Raw genomic sequence first — 22,380 nt, 5'->3', positions numbered from 1 at the left:
TCTTCTTTTATTGATTTTAAATTTGTCAGCTCTCTGAGGCAGCTCTCTGCCTTCAGGGAACTTTCCTTCTGCGGTACCTGGTGCCTGGGCTGACTTCAGTGCTCGTCCCCTTCCTGGCAGTGCTGAGCCTTTCAGTGCCTTTCACGCTGGCTGCCCGTTAATTGGCCAGCCAGCGCAGAATCACAGTCGGATGCTGATCACGATCCATTCCCCAACCGCTCCCAAGCCTGCCGATCACGGCTGCCCGCCGACCCAAAAATTCTGCCCGTTGGCCATAACCTCCGAGCTCCCCAGTGTTGGATTTGGGGGGGTATCCCAAGGATGCACTGGGGAATCTCTCTGGGAAGTTCCCAGGTAAGGGTTTGCACAGCAATTGCCCAGAAGTGCACACTTCCTCTGGACAATTGCACTGGGCTGGGAACTATTCGAAATTGCAAACTTTGAATGATTCCGCCAGGGTTATACCAATCGTTACCCAGAAAAAGTTAAAAGAATTAAAACCTCTTCTAACTTCTGACTGACTGTTGTAAAGACCCAAGCCGATCCCCTATGGACTTCCCCTACAGCCCTGCCCCCCACCACCACCACCCCCCCTACCAAGGGGACTCCCCCACCCCTGACTAACCACCCCCCCAATGGTATTCCCCATCCGCCAAACCCCCATGGGTTTCCCCTGACCCACATGGGACTCCTCACTGGGCAAACCCCACCCCCGACACCAAAAGTGCCGGACTTCGACACTGGACTTCAGAGACATCTGCTCTGTCAGGATCCCGCCCGGCCTGAGTTGGAAGAAATTTAATATAGGTAAGTGGTCATGGAGTGGGAATCTAATCACCTGACCTGACTCCTCACTCCCTGCCAATATCCAACCCCCCCAGACCCCAAATGTCCGACCACCCAACCCCCCACAAATGTCCGGCCCACCCGGACCCACGAATGTCTGACCCCCTCCACCCGCTTCTGATGTCCAAACATCCCCCAGCCTTCCCCACGATGTCCGGCACCCCCCACTCCCATCCCCCTCGAATGTCTGACCACCCCACCCCTCAACCTGTCCGAGTGTCCAGCCTGTTGCACCCCCTCCTAATGTCCGACTCCCCACACACAACCCCCGATGTCCAACCCCTTCCCCCCATCCCCACCTGACCTCTGAACACCCCCACCCCCCAAATCCTTTTCACTTACCTTAGGCACTTACCTTTTCCCTGGCCTGTCAATTTCAATGGGACCTTTAAACCTACCTACTTTACAGCAGCAAGTGTATTAAAAAGGGGGCGTATCCTCCTTCGATTCTACGGTGCTGGACTTCGAGACCCTGCCTAGATCTAGCCTGGTCTGAATTGGAAAGTCGGGCCAGACAGGCATGGAAGAAATCTGGCGTAGGTAAGTGGGCATGGAGTGAGAATCTGACACTGATTGCCACTCCGAGGAAGTTATGACCCATTGTTAAAATGGTTGTACACAGGCTCCTTAAAAGATTTCAATGACCAACCTGCCGCCTCAGAGCAGATTACTCACCGACTCTCCTTTCCTGCCTCCGTTAAAACTGGAGGGGGTGAGTTTGAGGTGGCTCGGGTTCCTGGTTAAGATTTTTAAACTCTTAACCTCTAAATTGACCCAAACCCACTGGTTTTCGTGGATTAAATCTAGCCCAATGAGTATCTAGCAGTTGTTTGGTTCTGGAATGGATTTAATGGCTTCACTTATTTTCAAGCAGGCCCCTCACAATAATAACTCAGTGCCACAATCTGAGGATCCAGTGTTTCAAACTGGTTCATACAGTCAACCAGCAGCATGAAGGATCATGGGCAATGATTACTGTCCCAAATCAGTCAAACAGCAGCCCCTAAAAAAAGCCCCAACCTCCCAATGACATTGCAACACATATCCACTGGATAATAGCCCCAATCAAACTCCACTCAACCCTACATCACTGCAGCAATACTGGTACCCCATCCAACTCCCCTCATTTCACACACACACTACCTCATCCAACTCCCACCCTTCACACACACACACACTGCACCCCATCCATCTCCCCGCATTTTGCACACATACTGTCCCTCTTCCAATTCCCTGTTCACACACTCTGTACCCCATCTTACTCCTCAGCTTTCACACAAACACTGTACTCCATCCAACACCCAGAATCTAGTCTCACTCCCCACCCTGTAGCCCTGCAAGTTTTTTTCTCTTCAGATAATTATCAAATTCTCATTTGAAAGCCACAATTTAATCTGCCTCTGCCAAGCTCTCAGGCAGTGCATTCCAGATCCTAACCCCTCACTGTACAAGAAAGCTTTTCCTCCCATTGCCTCTGGTTCTTTTGCCCTTCATCTTAATTGGTGTCCTTTGGTTCTCGTCCTTCCGCCAATGGCAACAGTTTTGCTGTATCTACTCTGTTCAGACCCATCATCATTTTGAACACCTCTATCAAACTTACTAAACTTCTCTTCTTGAAGGGCAACAACTCCAGCTTCTCCCCTCAATCTGTGTAACTGAAGTTCCTCGTCCCTGGAACTGTTCTGGTAAATGTTTTCTGCACCGTCTCTAATGCCTTCACATCTTTCCTGAAGTGTGGTGCCCAGAATTGGTTACAATACTTCAATTGAGAGCGAACCAGAGTCTTTTAATGGTTCACCATAACTTTAGACAGTGCTGAAAATACTCAGCAGGCCTTTCAGCATCTGTAGAGAGAAAAACAAGGTTAACACTTCAGATCTGTGACCTTTCAACAACACGTTGACTATTTCCAGCAATTTCTGTCTTACTGCAGATGCTGGAAATCTGAAATTATTTTGCTCTTGTTCACTATAACCTCCTTGCTTTTGTACTTGATGCTTCTATTTATAAAGCCCAGGATCCTGTTTTCTCAACCTGTCCTTCCACCTTCAATGATTTGTGCACACATACCATGAAGTCCCTCTGCTCCTGCACCAACTTTAGAATTGTATCATCATTATTATTATCCTTCTGTGCTGTAAATGGCTCTATGACTCTATTTTATATTGCTTTTCCAAATTCTTCCTTCCAAGATGTTCCCTACATTAAATTTCATCTACTACTTGACCATCCATTCCACCAGTCTATCTATGCCCTCTTGAAATCTATCTCTGTCCTCCTTACAGTTCACAGTACCTCCAGGTTTGATTCCCTTTTATGTTAGCTGCCAGTCTCTTCTCATATTCTCCCTTGCTCCTCGTTTCTTTTTGCACTTCCCCTCTGAATTTTCAATACTTAGCCTCATTCTCACTTATATTATCAATCAGACATCTATCATACACGCCCTTTTTCTGCTTTATCTCATTCTCTTTCTTTTTCAATATCCAGAGAGCTCTGGCTTTGTTTGCCCTACCTTTCCCCCTCATGGGAATGCACTTCAACTGTACCCACACCATCTCCTCTTAAAAGGCAGCCTATTGTTCTGCTCCCCTACTGACCCTTGATCCACTTGATCCATCTCATTCCCCAAAACCAGATATAGCAATGCCTCCTTCCTCATTGGACTGGAAACATACCAATGTAGAAAATTCTCCAAACACACTTCAGAAACTGTTCCCCTTTCTGCCCTTTACACTATTATTATCCAATCTACATTAGGATAATTAAAGTTCCCCGTTATAATGACTCTATAGTTTTTGCACCTCTCTGCAGTTTCCTTGCTAATTTGCTCTTGTATATTTCCCACTAATTGATGGCCTAAAAGGTACATCCAGTAGTTTCTCTATTGTTTCTTAGATCTAACCAAATAAATTCTGTCCTTGATGCTTTGGACAACCATTCTCCACAGCACTGTAATATTCCCCCTAATTAATTCTGCCACCCTTCCTCCTTTCTTACAAAGAACAAGAACAAAGAAAAGTACAGCACAGGAACAGGCCCTTCGGCCCTCCAAGCCTGCGCCGATCATATTGCCTGTCAAACTAAAACATTTTGCACTTCCGGGGTCCGTATCCCTCTATTCCCATCCTATTCATGTATTTGTCAAGCTGCCTCTTAAACACCACTATCGTACCTGCTTTCCCCGCCTCTTCTGGCAGCGAGTTCCAGACACTCACTACCCTCTGCGTAAAAAACTTGCCCCGCACATCTCCTCTAAAGTTTTCTCCTCTCACTTTAAGTCTATGTCGCCTAGTAATTGACTAGGGAAAAAGCTTCTGACTATCTACTCTGTCCATGCCATTCATAATTTTGTAAACTTCTATCAAGTCGCCTCTCAATCTCCGTCTTTCTAGTGAGAACAATCTGAGTTTCTCCAACCTCTCTTCATAATTAATAACCTCCAGACCAGGCAGGATCCTGGTAAACCTCCTCTGCACCCTCTCCAATGCCTCCATATTCTTCTGGTAATGCGGCAACCAGAATTTCACGCAATATTCCAAGTGTGGCCTAACCAAGGCTCTATACAGCTGCAGCATGACTTCCCAGCTTTTATACTCAATACCCCTGCCAAAGAAGGCAAACATGCCATATGGCTTCCTGACTACCTTATCCACCTGCGTTGTCACTTTCAGTGACTTGTGGACCTGTACACCCAGATCCTTCTGCCTGTCGATGCACTTAAGGGTTCTGCCATTTACTGTATAATTCCTGCCTGTATTAGACCTTCCAAAATGCCTTCACTATTTTTCTTGAACATTTATTGCCAGGAATATTTAGTTCCCAGTCCTGCCCACTTTTGAGCCAGGTCTCCCTTATCACCCTAATATCATATTCCCACATGGCTATCTTCACCCTCAGCTAAACAACCTTATTTACTACACTCAGTACATTCACATACAAGCACAGGAAATCTAATTTAGACCTTATTACATTCCCTCTTACTCTGATCCCACCTAATACTTTACTATTCCCTATTCCAATGCTACCTGTCTCTCCCAATTCTCTGTGGACCTTGTTTTGTGTTACTAATATTCTTCCTGGTTCCCATGCCCCTGCCAAATAATTTTAAACCCTTTCCGATAGCACTAGCAAACTGCTTTCCCAAGGACATTGGTCCTGGTTCTGTTCAGGTGCAATCTGGCTGTCCTGCATAAGCCCCATCGTCCCCAGGACTGGTCCCAATGTTCCAGATATTACTGCACTTGAGGCTCTATTTGCTGATCGCTCCGCTCCCAGCCTTCACCCTCTCTCTGACTGCTCCATTCCTGGCCACACCCTCTCTCTGACTGTTCATTTCACGGCCTTGCCCTCTCTCTGGATGCTCCACTCCCAGCCTCACCCTCTCTCTGGCTGCTCCACTCCCAGCCTCACCCTCTCTCTGGCTGCTCCACTCCCAGCCTCACCCTCTCTCTGGCTGCTCCGCTCCCAGCCTCACCCTCTCTCTGGCTGCTCCACTCCCAGCCTCACCCTCTCTCTGGCTGCTCCACTCCCAGCCTCACCCTCTCTCTGGCTGCTCCACTCCCAGCCTCACCCTTTCTCTGACTGCTCCGCTCCCAGCCTCACCCTCTCTCTGGCTGCTCTGCTCCCGGCCTCACCCTCTCTCTGGCTGCTCCACTCCCAGCCTCACCCTCTCTCTGACTGCTCCGCTCCCAGCCTCACCCTCTCTCTGGCTGCTCTGCTCCCAGCCTCGCCCTCATCCAATCATAGACTCATAGAGATATACAGCACAGAAACAGGCTCTTCAGCCCATCGTGTCTGTGCTGGCCATCAAGCATCTATCTATTCTAATCCCATTTTCCAGCACTTGGCCTGTTGCCCTGTATGCTGTGACATTTCAAGTGCTCATCTAAATGCTTCTTAAATATTGTGAGGGTTCCTGCCTCTACCAGGCCCTCAGGGAGTGTGTTTCAGATTCCAACCACCCCCTGGGTGAAAACATTTTTCCTCAAATCCCCTTTAAACCACCTGTCCTTTACCTTAAATCTATTCCCCCTGCTTATTGACACCTTCGCTGAGGGGAAATGTTTCTTCCTATCTGCCAATGCTCTGCCCATCTTAGCCCATCTATATCGTCCTGTAATCTAAGGCTTTCCTCCTCACTATTTACGGCACAATTAATTTTCGTGTCATCTGCGAACTTACTGATTATACCTACAATATTTACATCTAAATCATTAATGTACACTACAAACAGCAAGGGTCCCGGCACCGATTCTTGCGGTACACCACTCGGTACAGGCTTCCAATCGCAAAATCAGCCTTTGACCATCACCCTCTGCTTCCTGCCACTAAGCCAATTTTGAATCCAATTTGCTAAATTGCCCTGGATCCCATGGGCTCTTACCTACTCCAATGCAGGATATTGTCAAAAGCCTTACTGAAGTCCATGTAGACTACATCAGCTGCACTACCCTCATCTACACAACTGGTCACCTCCTCAAAAAATTCAATCAAATTTGGTAGGCATGATCTCCTCCTGACAAAGCCATGCTGACTATCCCTGATTAATCCCTGCCTTTCCAAGTGGAGATTAATCCTGTCCCTCAGAAATTTTTCCAATAGTTTCCCTACCACTGATGTTAGACTCATTAGCCTGTAATTACCTGGTTTATACCTACTACCCTTCTTGAATAAATACCACATTCACTGTCCTCCTGTCCTCTGGCACTTCTCCTGTGGTCAGAGAGGATTTGAAAATTAGTGTCAGAGCCCCCGAAATCTCTTTCCTTGCCTCACATAGCAGCCTGGGATTCATCTCATCTGGGCCTGGGGATTTATCCACTTTTAAACCTGATAAGACCGCTAATACTTCCTCCCTTTCAATGCTAATTTGTTCAAGTATGTCACATTCAAGTATTTCTACACCTACATCGTCCTTCCCCATAGTGAACACAGATGAAAAGTAATCATTCAAATCCTCCCTTGTGTCCTCTGGCTCCATGAAAAGATTGCTACTTTGGACCCTAATGGGCCCTACTCTTTCCCTGGTTATCTCTTGCCCTTAATATCCTCTCTCTGGCTGATGCCCTCTCTCTGGCTGCCCTGCTCAAAGCCTTGCCCTCTCTTTGGCTGCTTCATGCCCAGCTTCGCCCTCACTCTGACTGCCCCACCCCCAGCATTGCCCTCTCTCTGACTGCTCTGCTCACAGCTTTGCCCTCTCTGACACATCCGCTCCCAGTTTTGCCCTTTCTGACCATTCCGCTCCCAGCTTTGCCCTCTCTGACCACTCCACTGGGGCCTTGTCCTCTCTGACTGCTTCACTCCAGGACATTGGCCTCCCTGACGGTTCATCCTGGGACCTTGTCCTCTCTGACTCCTCTACTCCCAGGCCTCCCCCTGATTGGTTATTCACTGCTGCCACTCATTTTCCGTACCATTTCTGGTGTTTCAGTGCTCTCCAATCTATTGAAATAATCTTTTATCTTCCAGAGTTGGAGCCTCTGACTATAGATGAGCTTAAGACTCATAAGACCTTTGTCAAAGTGCAGAGGAAGCAAGAGAAGGAACTGAAGGAACTGGAGAGGAAGAGTCAGAAGAAGAAAGATGATATGATACAGAAATATTCCAGCAGCTTCTCAGAACTACGCAAGAAAAATTCCTATCATAACAGAGGGCAGAAGAAAAAATGGTAAACATGGCAGCTTAACACTGTAGCCCACCCAACTCCCCACCATTTCACACACACACTGTACCCCATCCAATTCTCCACTGTTTCACATACACACTGTACCACATCCAACTCCCCATCCTCTCAAACACACACTGTACCTATCCAATTCCCCACGCTTTCACATACACACTCCAGTATACCAAACAATAGCTGACAACTTCATCATAGCAAGGATTACACAGGCTCCAACTCTTAAACCTGGCTTAAGCTTCAAACTTCACTCGAGAGCCACTTACTGTGTTTCTACAAATTAAAGAAGCTCCCACTAGCCTTTCCAGCACTGATCTACTTTCCTTGGACCATAGTATCTGGATCATTTCTCTTGTACCCCAACTCCTACCTGTACCTCACTTCCCCTCTCCTTTCTGTATCTCCCTCCCCTTCTTGTAGATCCCTTCTTTTACTGTGTCCCCCCATCATGTACGTACCACTCCTGTGCACCTTCCTGTATCTCCTTCTCCAACTCTACTTCCCCTCCCGTAAATTACTTTCCACTTCTTGTTCCAGCGTTCATTCTAACTCTGCTGGGTTGTAATTACTGTAATCTACTCTCACATTCTGCTGGGATTATGGGGATTTACTATAATCCATTCTCACACTCTACTGGGTTATGGGGGTTTTACTGTAATCCATTCTCACACTCTGCTCAGTTATGGGATTTACTGTAATCCATTCTCACACTCAAATGGGTATTGGGGGTTTATTGTAATCTACTCTCACACTCTACTGGGTTATGGGGGTTTACTGTATTCCATTCTCACACTCTGCTCGGTTATGGGATTTACTGTAATCCATTCTCACACTCTGCTCGGTTATGGGATTTACTGTAATCCATTCGCACATTCTGCTCAGTTATGGGATTTACTGTAATCCATTCTCACACTCTACTGGGTTATGGGGGTTTGCTGTAATCTACTCTCACACTCTACTGGGTTATGGGGGTTTACTGTAATCCATTCTCACACTCTATTGGATTATGGGGATTTACTGTAATCCATTCTCACACTCTATTGGATTATGGGGATTTACTGTAATCCATTCTAACACTCTGCTGGAGTGCAGGGATTTATTGTAACTCATTGTAACACTCTGCTGGAGTGCAGGGATTTATTGAAACCCATTGTAACACTCTGCTGAAATAGGGATTTACTGTAATCCATTCTGACACTTTGCCGGGATGCAGGCATTGATCCTTACGGTTTCTGAGGGTGAGTTTCCTTAGTTTTCTTGAAATATTATTTAAATATGTTTGTGTAACCAAATTAAGCATGCAGGCAGTCAACTGGTAATGTGTCTCTTGCTGTTACAGGAGTCTCGGCAACATTCATGAGAGTGTCCTTTGTGGGGAATCCCCAAGCCCCACAGACAGCAGGACAAGAAATGGAGCAACGGCTGAGAAAGTGAGTGAGCTCGAGGACAAGCTGAAGGCCGATTTACAGCAAGTGTGCACAGAGCAGTACAAACTCGTCAGGGACAGAAAAGAACAACACATCTCCGAGGTATAGTACTGGGACAGTACTGCGTTGTGTGGGAATGCAACTGTTTGGACTTCAGAGATCACAAAATATGACAGGTTACAGGCCCATCAGATCCATTCTCATGCCTCACTTCCAGGAGCCAAGCTTCATCACACAGGCCAGGGCCTGAGTGTGAGCTGGTTATTGAGTTTTTGACATGCAGATGTCTGGACTGATGCAGCATACTGAGGGGTTTCAGTGGGGAAGGTTGGGAAGGAGGTTAGGCAGATTCTGCCTGTTCCAATTGGGGTGCCAAGACTCCTGGGTAACCAAGCATAGCAGGGATGGGCATTCATGTGCTGTGCCTCAATGCAGAGTTCTCCAGTACCAACTAAGCCCCACCCCTGAGAGGAACAGGGAGAAGCTAAGAGAAGGGAGTTTAGCAACTGTCATCTTCAGTGTCCAAGAGCAGGGCCATCCTCTGGTGTATCCTTTCCTCATCCCTGGATCTGATCCCTGTGCACAAATGATGATGGGCTATTGTTGGAAGCAGACCATATTCCAGCATTTACAAATTGTAGACAATCTAACTGATGGTTTTATCTTCAAATCTGCAGCAAGTGGCCAAACTGATGGAAATAGCAAAAGAGAGGCAAACAGCGGCACTGAAGAGTTTAAAGGAGTCAGCTGAAAGGTGAGGAATCATCATGATAAACAGGAAGTATCCAGTGGAAGAGTGCAGGGATTTCCAGCAAGAACAATGGAATGGTGGCATAGTGGTAATGTTACTGAACTAGTGATCCAGTGGCCTGGACTAAAGCTCCAGAGACATGCATTGAAATCCCACCATGGCAACTGGAGGAATTTAAATTCAAATGAAGCAACCAAATTGTTGTAAGAAATAATCCTTTTCAGAGAAGGAAATATGTCATCGTTACCCGGTGTGCTCAACATGTAAATCCAGATCCACAGCAATGTGGTTGACTAAACCACTCAATTAAGGGCACTTGGGGATGAACAATAAAAACTGGCCTTGCCACATCCCATTAATGAATAACAAAAAGGTTTGCAGGTCCAGCAGAAAGATAAGTGAATGCTCAGCAGCTAATAGATCCAGCAGAGCAGGAAGGAACTCCAAGTAAAAAATGGACCCAGATCCAGCAGAAAGGGAAGAGAATTTCCAGCAGGAAATAGACCTAGGAAAGTATGTGCTGTGAGTCTGTGGGGTAACTGTTTTCCTATAAGACAATTGGTTCCACCACACAACAGCCTTTTATTCAGTGGTGGCTGTTGTACTTGAGGTAGGATACTGTATCTATCCTATCAAATTCTTTTAACGTTTTAAATATCTTGATCATTTTAAATATCTCACCCTTTCTAAAGACAAGGGAATGCAAGTCTAGTCTATGCAACCTGCCCTCATAATTTAAACCTTTCCTCATAATTTAAACCTTTTAGCCATAGGATCAGCCTAGTGAACCTGCACTGCACCTTTTCCAAGGTCTCCTGCAGTGTGGCACCCAGAACTGAACAAAGTTCTCCAGATGGGAGCTAACTAGATCTTTGAACAGCTGGAATATCATTTCCTACCCTTTGAACTCCAGCCACTTTGAGATAAAGGCCAACACACCCTTTAACCTTTTCGATTACATTTTGTGGCTGTGCATTAGCTTTTCTGTGCAATGATACCTAAATCCTATTACTCCTCCTCCAGCACTCTGTCTCTTGCCATTAAGAAAATAATTAGCATAGTAATAGAATTACTAACCTGAGAGATAGTCACAGAGAAGATAATCCAAATAAACAACAGCCAAGATGTTAGTATCGTTGGTGGACATGCATTGGTGACTGAGTAAAGGGATGGGGCATGTGGTCTGAGAGGAGGTGGGTCTCACAGTGGGGGAGAATTTAATGTCAGGTGCTAGTCTGGCAAAATGAGCTTGAGTTACAGATTGAATACAAGGTCATTTAATGGTACCAAGTTAGCAGGTCTGTGGACACGTAATAATTTATAGCTATTTTGCAATGATTTTTCATTTCCACGACAAGAATTGAAATGTTTTCAATTGAAAAGAACAATGGTTGCTACAAACAGCCAGTGACAAAAACAGACAAACCTACATCTCCTCTTTTAAAGGAGAGCATTTTGCTCTTTAAACTTCATCCTGTCAAGCATTACTGATCGTAAAATCACTTTCAATTTTTGTATTTGAAATATCTCTCACCCTTCCAGGAAAAATTAATTTAAGCTTCACAATTAAGCTCAAATTACAGAAGCCTCCAATATATTAGAAAATGCACCAATTTTTTAAAAAGTTCATTCATGGGATGTGGGCTTCGTTGGCTGGGCCAGAATTTATTACCCATCACTAGTTGCCCTTGAGAAAATGGTGGTGAGCTGCATTCTTGAACCGCAGCAGTCATGTGGTGTTAGGAAGGGAGTTCCAAAATTTTGACCCAACGACAGTGAAGGAATGGCGATATATTTCCAAGTCAAGATGGTGAGTGACTTGGAGGGGAACTTCTAGCTGTTGGTGTTCCCATCTATCTGCTGCCCTGGTCCTTCTAGATGGTAGTGGTCGTGCATTTGGAAGGTGCTGTCTAAGGATCCTTGCTGAATTCCTGCAGTGCATCTTGTAGATGGTGCACACTGCTGTTACTATGCGTTGGTGGTGGAGGGAAGAATTTTTGTGGATGTGGTGCCATTCAAGTGGGCTGCTTTGTCCTGGACAGTGTCAAGCTTCTTGAGTGTTGTGGGAGCTGCACTCATCCGGGCAAATGGAGAGTATTCCATCACACTCCTGACTTGTGCCTTGTGGAAAGGCTTTGGGGAGTCAGGAGGTGAGTTACTTGTCGCAGGATTCCTAGCCTCTGACCTGCTCTTGTAGCCACAGTATTCATATGGCTAATCCAGTTCAGTTATTGGTCAATGGCAATCCCCAGATGTTGACAGTGGGGGAATTCAGTGATGGTAATACCATTGAACATCAAGAGGTGATGGTTAGATTCTGTCTTGATCGAGGTGGTCATTGCCTGGCACTTGTGTGGCGCGAATGTTACTTGCCATTTGTCAGCCAAAACCTGAATATTGTCCAGGTCTTTCTGCATTTGGACATAGACTGCTTCAGTATCTGGGGGGCCTTGAACGGTGCTGAAGATTGTGCAATCAACAGAGAATATCCCTACTTTTGACCTCATGATGGAAGGAAGGTCACTGACGAAGTAGTTGAAGATAGTTGGGCCGATGACACTACCCTGAGGATCTCTTGCAGTGATGTCCTGGAGCTGAGATGACTGACCTTCAACAACCACAGCCACCTTCCTTTGTGATAGGTATGACTCCAAGCAGTGGAGAATTTTCCCTGATTCCCATTGACTCCAGTTTTGCTGGGGCTTCTTGATGTCACACTCGGTCAAATGCTGCCTTGATGTCAAGGGCAGTCATTCTCACCTCAGGACTGGGCATCCATGAGGCAGAACCCAAACTGGGTGTCAGTGAGCAGGTCATTGCTAAGCAAGTGCTGCTTGATAGCACTGACCTCTTCCATTATTTGATGATCAAGAGTAGACTGATGGACTGGTAATTGGCCAGGTTGGATTTGTCCTTCTTTTTGTGTACAGGACACACCTGGGTAATTTTCCACATTGCTGGATAGGCGCCAGTGTTGTAGCTGTACCGGAACAGCTTGGCTAGGGGTGCGACAAGTCCTGAAGCACAAGTCATGGTACTATTGCTGGAATATTCTCAGGGCCCATAGCCTTTGCAGTATCCAGTGCCTTCAGCTGTTTCTTGATATCACGTGGAGTGAATTGAATTGGCTGAAGGCTGGCATCTGTGATGCTTGGGACCTCCGGAGGAGGCTAAGATGGATCATTCACTCAGCAATTCTGGCTGAAGATTGTAGCGAATGTTTCAGCCTTATTTTTTGCACTAATGTACTGGGCTCCCCCATCATTGAGGATGGGGATATTTGTGGAGCCTCTTCCTCCAATGAGTTGTTTAATTGTCCACCACCATTCACGACTGTGTGTGGCAGGACTTGCAGAGCTTAGATCTGATTCATTGGTTGTGGGATTGCTTAGCTCTGTCACTTGCTGCTTATGCTGTTTGGCACACAAGTAGTCCTGTGTTGTAGCTTCACCAGGTTGACACCTCATTTTTTAGGTATGCCTGGTGCTGCTTCTGGCATACCCTCCTGAACTCTTCATTGAACCAGAGTTGATCCCCTAGCTTGATGGTAATGATAGAGTGGGGGATATGCTGGGCCATGGGGTTACTGATTGTGTTTGAGTACAATAGTGCTGCTGCTGATGGTCCACAGTACCTCATGGATGCCCAGTCCTGAGTTGCTAGATCTGTTTGAAAGATTGAGACCATTTAGCATGGTGGTAGTGCTACACAACACATTGGAGTGATTCCTCGATGTGAAGGTGGGACTTTGTCTCCACAACGACTGTGCAGTGGTCACTCCTACCAATACTGTGATGGACAGATCAATCTACGGCAGACAGGCTGGTGAGGATGAGGTGAAGTATACTTTTCCCCCTTGTTGGTTCCCTCATCACCTACCGCAGACCCAGTCAAGCAGCTATGTCCTTTAGGACTGGGCCAACTTGGTCAGCAGCGGTGCTACCGAGCCACTCTTGGTGATGAACATTGAAGTCCCCCACCCAGAGTACATTCTGCACCCTTGCCACCCTCCGTGCTTCCTCCAAGTGGCGTTCAACATGGAGGAGCACTGACTCATCAGCTGAGGGAGGGTGGTACTTGGTAAGCAGCAGGAGATTTCCTTGCCCATGTTTGACCTGATGCCACATGACTTCATGGGGTCTGGAGCTGATGTTGAGGACTCCCAGGGCAACTGGATATCACTGTGCCACCACCTGTGCTGTCAGTGGGACAGACATTATCTGTAAGATATGATTCCGTGAGGATGACTATGTCAAGCGGTTGCTTGACTAGTCTGTGAGACAGCTCTCCCAATTTTGGCACTAGCCCCCAGATGTTAGTAAGGAGGACTTTGCAGGGTAGACAGGGCTGAGTTTGCCATTATCATTTCCGGTGCCTGAATCGATGCTGGTTGGTCCGCCTGGTTTAATTCCTTTTTTGAGTTTTTGTAGTGGTTTTATACAACTGAGTGGCTTGCTAGGCCATTTAAGAGTCAACCACATTGCTGTTGGTCTGGAGTCACATGTAGGTCATACCAGGTAAGGATGACAGATTTCCTCCTCTAAAGGGGATTAGTGCACCAGATGGATCTTTACAACAATCGACAATGGTTTCATGGTCATCATTAAACTTTTTAATTCCAGATTTTTATTGAATATCCCGCCATGGTGTGTACGGTTAATTGTTCAGACTACGACACCCAAGAGATCCCTGCAGTCAGGCCTCAGTCATTCACTCCAAATCAATATTTATTTCAGTGAGATGAAAGAAGTGAAGAAAAAGATTGAGCTGAAGCGACAGGAGAAGATTGAGACCATGCTGAAAACCACAACGGAAAAGTGTACCCAAGAGAGGTGAGTGATCAGCCCCTGCTTTGTTAGGAACAACCTTTTAATGATAAAGCAGCCTGGACTGAGAACTACCATCTTAATCGTTAGGTAACAGTGTGCTAAATCTGATCTGCTAACCACTCGTCCTAATAGTGGTGCAACATTCTGGCTTTAGGGGTCATCCAGCCCAAAAGGTCCAGCCCAACTAGTGTCCACCATTACTTGACATAGCTGCTGCCATGAGGTGCTAGGGGTTTATCTCCCAGGGCCTTAGCGGGACCTCACACCTTGGTTTTAGAACATTAGTTGTTTGGGTACCTTGAGAAATCACAAGAAAACACACAAGTGATTAGATCCATTTGTGGCTGTGTCAGCACTGGTCACAGAAGGGAGAGATGAGTTTAAGTTATTGGGATGAGGGAGGGCTCATAGAAGTTCAACAAATTTATTGTCAATAAACCTTCTTTTTAATGCCTCCCACCAGCTGAGTGAGGTTCATGCCAGATGGCTGGCCCACTGTAAACTTTGGTCCAACCTCTACAGTGAGGGTAGACGCTGGGAGAGATGTTTCCCCTGGCTTAGGAAAAAGAAATAGGAGGCAAAGTCCCAGAATAAGTCCATTTAGGACTGAGATCAGGATGAATTTCTTAATTCAAGGAGTTATGAATCTCTACTGCAGACAGCTGTGGATGATCAGTTGTTGAATATATTCATGGCAGAGGTTGATAGGTTTTTGGGTATTATGGGAATTAAGGATTTTGGGGATAGTGCAGGAAGGTGGAGTTGAGATTGAAGATCAACTTGAATGGCAGCGCCATGACTGAAACATGTAGGAATCTGTGGAATGTGTTGCAATCCTGGACAACCATACCTGTAGTAAGTGCCTGCAGCTTGAGTAACTTCAGAATTGCTGAGCTGGAGTCTGAGTTGCAAACATTGCAGGGCATCAGGTGGGAGAAGAGTTACTTGGACACTATGTTCCTGGAGGCAGTCACACCCCTTTGGTTTAGTAGAACTTTAGAGTTGGCCAATGGTCAGGGACAGGAGGGTGTGACTATGAGTCAGACAGGTTGGGGACCCAGCATGTAATGATGGAAGGGCCTCAGTGCTTGACTTTAACCAATAGGTACAAGGTACTTTGTACCTGTGTGATGAAAGTAAGGACTGCAGGGTGGATGAGCTAACTGACCATGGCACCATGGTGCAGGATGCCATTCAAACAGGTGGAGTTGAAAGGAATGTGACAGGGGACAGTATAGTCAGGTGAATAAATACTGTTCTCTGCGGCCTGGAGCTTGAAGGTTGTGTTGCCTACCTGGTGTCAGCATTAAGGAAATCTCCTCATAGCTGGAGATGAACTTGGAATTGGAGAATCCAGTTATTGTGAGTTCACAAAAGAACCAACAATATAGGTCTGCTGAGAGAGTTTGAGGAGTTAGGGTCCAAATTAAAATGCAAAGCCTCAAAGGTAATCATCTTTGAGTTGTTAACTGAGCTATGCGCTAATTGGCATGGAGTCAAGCAGATTAGGGAATTAAACATATGACTCAAAGAGTGGTGTGCAAAAAGAGTTTTTTCATGGGTCACTGGCACCATTACTCAGGAAGGAGGGAGCTGTTCGGCTGGGATGGGCACTACTTAAACCAGGCTGAGGCCAGTGTCATTGTGAATTGTATAGCTAAGGTGATGGGTAGGGCTTTAAACTATCAGCGGGGGTGGTGGGGTTGGCTTGGGGGTTGGTTCGGGTGTACAGAAATTTAGAAATTGAAAAAGAAAGGTTAAGAAAGTAAAATAGTGTAGCGATATGAGTAAAGACAGCACAGTGGCACAGGAAGGGGCAGAGTGTTTGACAGTGATAGCACATCAGTTAGTATAAGGACCATGTAAGAATAGTAGTAAAAAAACTAAAAGCTCTTTATCTGAACGTGCGAAGCAAGCCCAATAAGATGATGAACTTGTGACACAAATAGAGACAAATGGTTTAGATCTAATTGCCATTATAGAGACATGATTACAAGTGACCAAGGTTGGGAAATAAATATTCCAGGGTACACAGAATGGAAAAAGAGGAGGGGTAGCCCTGATAATTAAGGATGACATAAGGACTTTAGTGAGAAAGGGTCTTGCCTCAGAAGATCAGTATGTCGAATCAGTATGGGCAGAGATTAGGAATAGCAAGGGTCAGAAAACACTAATGGGAGTAGTTTATAGGCCCTGGAACAGTGGATAGAGCATTAAACAAGAAATCATTGGATCTTGTACCAAAGGCAATGTAATAATCATGGGGTCTTTAATCTTCATATAGACTGAACAAGTCAAATTGACAAACGTGGTCTGGAATATGAGTTTGTAGAATGCTTTTGTGAAGTTTCTTGGAACCATACATTGTGGAACCAACTATGGATAAGGCTATTTTAGATCAAGTATTCTGCAATGAGGCAGGGTTAATTAGTAATCTCATAGAAAAGGATTCGCTGGGAAACACTAATCATAATAGAATTGAAATCCATATTAAGATTGAAAGCAACATACTCCAATTACAAACAAGAATCTGAAACTTAAACAAAGCCAATTACATAGGTATGAGGGGAAAACTGGCTAAGGCTGATTGGGTAAATAGACTAAAAGATATGGAGATAAATGAACAGTGGGAAACATTTAAAGAAACAATTCAAAATGTTCAACAAAAATACATTCCATTGAAAAACAAAAACTCAGCAAGAAAGACCCATCCGTGGCTCACTCAGGAATTAAGGTTAGTATTAGGTAAAAAGAAGAAGCTTATAATATTGCAAAGAACACTAATAAGTCTGAGGATAGTGAGTATTTTGGAAACCAGCAAAGGGCTACCAAACCATTGGCAAAAAGGGAAAAAATAGTGTTTGAGAGTAAACTAGCCAGGAATATGAAAATAAATTGTTAGAGCTTTTACAAGTATGTAAAAAGGAGAATAGAACGTAAGAAATAGGAGCAGTAAGCCATTTAACCTCTCAAGCTTTTGTACCATTAAATGGCTGCTCTGATTGTGACTTTAACTCCACTTTCCTGCCTGATAACATTTGACTCCCTTGTGAACCTTCTCTGAACTGCCCCCAATGCAAACGTATCACCCCTTAAATAAGATGACCAAAACTGTACACAGTACAGTAGGTATGGTTTCAGCAATGTCCTATACAGTTGTGACAAGTGTTCTTTTATACTCCATCCTTCTTGCAATAAAGGCTAACATTTTATTTGCCTTCCTAATTACTTGCTGTATCTCCATGTTAACTATTTGGAATTCATATTCAAGAGCATCCTGTTCTGCAGCCTCTCTCTATTTAAATAATATTCTGCTTTTCTATTCTGATTTTCTAAATGTTCTGCTAGTACTTCCTTAATAATGGATTCCAGCATTTTCCCAATGACAGATGTCAGGCTAACTGGTCTTTAGTTCCTGCTTTTTGTCTTCCCCCTTTCTTGAATAGAGCTATTATATTTGTGGTCTTCCAATCTGCTGGGACCTTTTCAGAATCTTGGGATTCTAGTAGCTAAAATAAACATTGGTCCCTTAGAGGCAGAGACAGGATAAATTATCATGGGGAATGAGGAAATGCAAAGCTATGTGGGTCTTTATTGCAAAGGGATTGGAGTAAAAGGATGAAGATGTTTTGCAATAGTCGTACATGGTTTTGGTGAGACCACATCTGGAATAATGTGTGCAGTTTTGGTCTCCATATTTAAGGAAGGATATACTTTCATTGGAGATGGTACAGTGAAGATTCACTAAATTGGTTCTTGGGATGACAGGATCATACTTTGATGAGAGGCTGAGTAAATTGGGTTTATATTCTCTGGAGTTTAGAAGAATGAGAGGTGATCTCATTGAAATATATAGGATTCTGAAGGGTCTTTTGACAGGGTAGACACAGATTGTTTCCCCTGGCTAGGGAACTGTGAACCTGGGGGCACAATCTCAGGGTAAGGGGCCCAATCATTTAGGTCTGGGATGAGGACAAATGTCTTCATTCAGAGGGTTATGAATCTTTGGAATATTCCACTCCATAGGGTTTTGGATGCTCTGTTGTTGAATATATCTAAGGTTAGGATAGACCGATTTTTGGTTTCTAGGGAGTTAAAGGATATGGGAAACAGGTGGGAAAGTGAAATTGAAGCCAAAGATCAGCCATGATCATACTGATTAGTGGAACAGGCTTGATGGCCTATGCCGGCTCCTATTTGTTATGTTCTTATGTGAGAAGAGTAATCAAGGAGATAAGGCCAATGAGGAAGTAGCAAAGACTTAATACCAAACTCTGTGGTTTCAAAGTCTGAGGGCTTCATGAGAAAGGGAGTAAGGAATTCAACAGTTTTGTGGCTCTGGGTAAGAATGAATTGGAACGCTGTGATGGGTCTAGATTTGCACAGAGAAAGAGTGAGTCAGCTGAGGGATATGGAGCTTTTGAGAAGAATGTTGAAATAGACCTTGACCCCTGAGCCAGAAATCTCTTGCCCTATTGAAGGGCCTGGCTAGGGAAGGGTTTGAGCTACCCAACTGTGAGCTTCAGATCATTGACTGAGAGGAGCGATGGTTCTTAGTAGCTCTTATCTATGGATTGCTTTGCTACTGCACATATTGCAAGAGAGAAGCAGTCCAATCTGGTCTGAACATGTTGTATTACCAAGATCACTCAGCTCACAGAATGCTTTGCTTCTTGTTTGCAGGCGCAAGAAGGAGATCAATGAGCAACATATTCAGATGTCAGTGAAATTTTTCAAGCTGGTATGTGGCATTGCTCAGATGGGATTACAGTTTGCTCCACCATCAACAAACCAAAAAGGAGAAAATAAAAGCACTAGAAAGGCAATTTAGCTCAATGAGCCCATCATGCTACTCAATGCCAGTTGCACCGTACAACAATCCCACTTCCCCAAAACAACAATCCCACTTCCCCAAAACAACAATCCCACTCCCAAACAACAATCCCACTCCCCCAAAACAACAATCCCACTCCCAAACAACAATCCCACTCCCCCAAAACAACAATCCCACTTCCCCAAAACAACAATCCCACTTCCCCAAAACAACAATCCCACTCCCCCAAAACAACAATCCCACTTCCCCAAAACAACAATCCCACTTCCCCAAAACAACAATCCCACTCCCCCAAAACAACAATCCCACTTCCCCAAAACAACAATCCCACTTCCAAACAACAATCCCACTTCCCCAAAACAACAATCCCACTTCCCCAAAACAAGAATCCCACTCCCCCAAAACAACAATCCCACTCCCAGACAACAATCCCACTCCCCCAAAACAACAATCCCACTTCCCCAAAACAACAATCCCACTCCCAAACAACAATCCCACTCCCCCAAAACAACAATCCCACTTCCCCAAAACAACAATCCCACTCCCAAACAACAATCCCACTCCCAAACAACAATCCCACTCCCCCAAAACAACAATCCCACTTCCCCAAAACAACAATCCCACTTCCCCAAAACAACAATCCCACTCCCAAACAACAATCCCACTCCCCCAAAACAACAATCCCACTTCCCCAAAACAACAATCCCACTTCCCCAAAACAACAATCCCACTCCCAAACAACAATCCCACTTCCCCAAAACGACAATCCCACTTCCCCAAAACGACAATCCCACTTCCCCAAAACGACAATCCCACTTCCCCAAAACAACAATCCCACTTCCCCAAAACAACAATCCCACTCCCCCAAAACAACAATCCCACTCCCAAACAATAATCCCACTCCCCCAAAACAACAATCCCACTTCCCCAAAACAACAATCCCACTCCCAAACAACAATCCCACTGCCCCAAAACAACAATCCCACTCCCAAACAACAATCCCACTCCCCCAAAACAACAATCCCACTCCCCCAAAACAACAATCCCACTCCCCCAAAATAACAATCCCACTCCCAAATAAGAATCCCACTCCCCAAATAAGAAACTGACTCCAAAAACAACTATCCCAATCTCCTGAAATACCAACAATTCCACCTCTCCCAACCAACTATCCCACCCCCCCCAACCAACTATCCCACTCCCCAAACCAATAATCCCACACTCCCAACCAACAATCTCACTCCCTCAACCAACAATCCCACTCCCCAAACCAATAATCCCACACTCCCAACCAACAATCTCACTCCCCCAACCAATAATCTCACTCCCACAAACAACATTCCCACTCCCCCAACCAACAATCCCACTTCCCCAATCAACAATCCTGCTCCCGAAATAAGAATCTCATCCTCAAAACAACAATCCCACTCTCTCAAAACAATGATCCCATCCCCCCAAAAACAATCCCAATCTCCTAAACAACACTCCCACTCCAACAAACAACATCCTCACTCCCAAACACCAATCCCATTCCCAAACATTGCCACTTCCCAAACACCAATCCAGCTCCCCAACAATCACACTTCCCAAATAACAATTCCACTCCCCAAAAACAACATTCCAACTCCACAGCCAACAATCTCACATCCCCAAACAACAATTCCACTCCACTTATTATATTTCCTTATTATTGCAGGCTTTAGTGAATCAGTCGAATGATGAGAGCAAACTTGAAGAACAACACTCTGCTAAATTAGAGGAAATTAAGGAAAAGGAAAAAGAGGTAACAGACCTAGCCTGGGATGTTGGATGGGGTACAGTGTGTGTGAGATGGTGGGTGGCTGGTGGGGTACAGTGTGTGTGAAATGGTGGGGAGTTGGATGGGGTATAATGTATGTGTGAGCATGCTCCTGTAGCCACGTTATTTATATGGCTAGTCCAGTCCAGTTTCTGGTAAATGGTAACCCCCCCCAGGGTGCTGATAGTGGGGGATTCAGTGATGGGAATGCCATTGAATATCAAGGGGTGATGATTGGATTCTTTCTTGTTGGAGATGTTCATTGCCTGACACTTGTGTAGCGCGAATGTTACTTGCCATTTGTCAGCACAAGCCTGGATATTGTCCAGGTCTTGCTGCATTTGGACATGGACTGCTTCAGTTTCTGAGGAGCTGCGAATGGTGCTGTACATTGTGCAATCATCAGTGAACATCCCCACTTCTGAATGTAAGATGGAAGGAAGGTCATTGATGAAGCAGCTTAAGATGGTTGGGCCAAGGACTGAGGAACTCCTGCAGTGATGTCATGGAGCTGAGATGACTGACCTCCAATAACCACAACCATCTTCCTTTGTGCTAGGTATGACTCCAAGCAGTGGAGAGATTTCCTCCTGATTCTCATTGACTCCAGTTTTGCTAGGGTCCTTGATGCCACACTCGGTGAAATGCAGCTTTGATGTCAAGGGCAGTCACTCTCACCTCACCTCGGGAGTTCAGATCTTTTGTCCATGATTGAACCAAGGCTGTAATGACGTCAGGAGCTGAGTGGCCCCGGCAGAACCCAAACTAGGCATCGGTGAGCAGGTTAATGCTAAGCAAGTGCTGTTTGATAGCACTGTTGATGACCTCTTCCATTACCTCACTGATGGTCCAGAGTAGACTGCTGGGGCAGTAATTGGCTGGGTTGGATTTTTCCTTCTTTTTGTGTACAGGACACACCTGGGCAATTTTCCTCATAGCTGGGTAGATGCCAGTGTTGTAGCTATACTGGAACAGCTTGGCTAGGGGTGTGGCAAGTTCTGGAGCACAAGTCTTCAGTACTATTGCCAGAATGTTGTCATGGCCATAGCCTCTGCACTATCCAGTGCCTTCAGCCGTTTCTTGATATCACATGGACTGAATCGAACTGGCTGAAGGCTGGCACCTGTGATGCTGGGGAGCTCCGGAGGAGGCTGAGATGGACCTCAGCACTTCTGGCTGAAGATTGTAGCAAATGCTTCCACCTTATCTTTTGCAC

At 45.4% G+C, this 22,380-nt stretch overlaps 1 protein-coding gene across 1 annotated transcript in view; it reads left to right on the top strand.

The window, feature by feature from the left end:
- Window positions 1-22,380, top strand: part of LOC121292315 (1-phosphatidylinositol 4,5-bisphosphate phosphodiesterase beta-2-like) — a 138,949-nt gene that overhangs the window by 113,708 nt on the left and 2,861 nt on the right. The window contains 6 exon segments of the mRNA XM_041214167.1: window positions 7,315-7,513; window positions 8,934-9,054; window positions 9,630-9,706; window positions 14,440-14,535; window positions 19,216-19,273; window positions 21,063-21,149. Of these exon segments, the coding sequence (XP_041070101.1) occupies window positions 7,315-7,513; window positions 8,934-9,054; window positions 9,630-9,706; window positions 14,440-14,535; window positions 19,216-19,273; window positions 21,063-21,149 (638 nt within the window).

Source organism: Carcharodon carcharias, chromosome 20, assembly GCF_017639515.1.
Source record: "Carcharodon carcharias isolate sCarCar2 chromosome 20, sCarCar2.pri, whole genome shotgun sequence".
Lineage (NCBI taxonomy): Eukaryota > Metazoa > Chordata > Chondrichthyes > Lamniformes > Lamnidae > Carcharodon > Carcharodon carcharias.
This window is presented reverse-complemented; position numbering and strand designations above follow the sequence as displayed.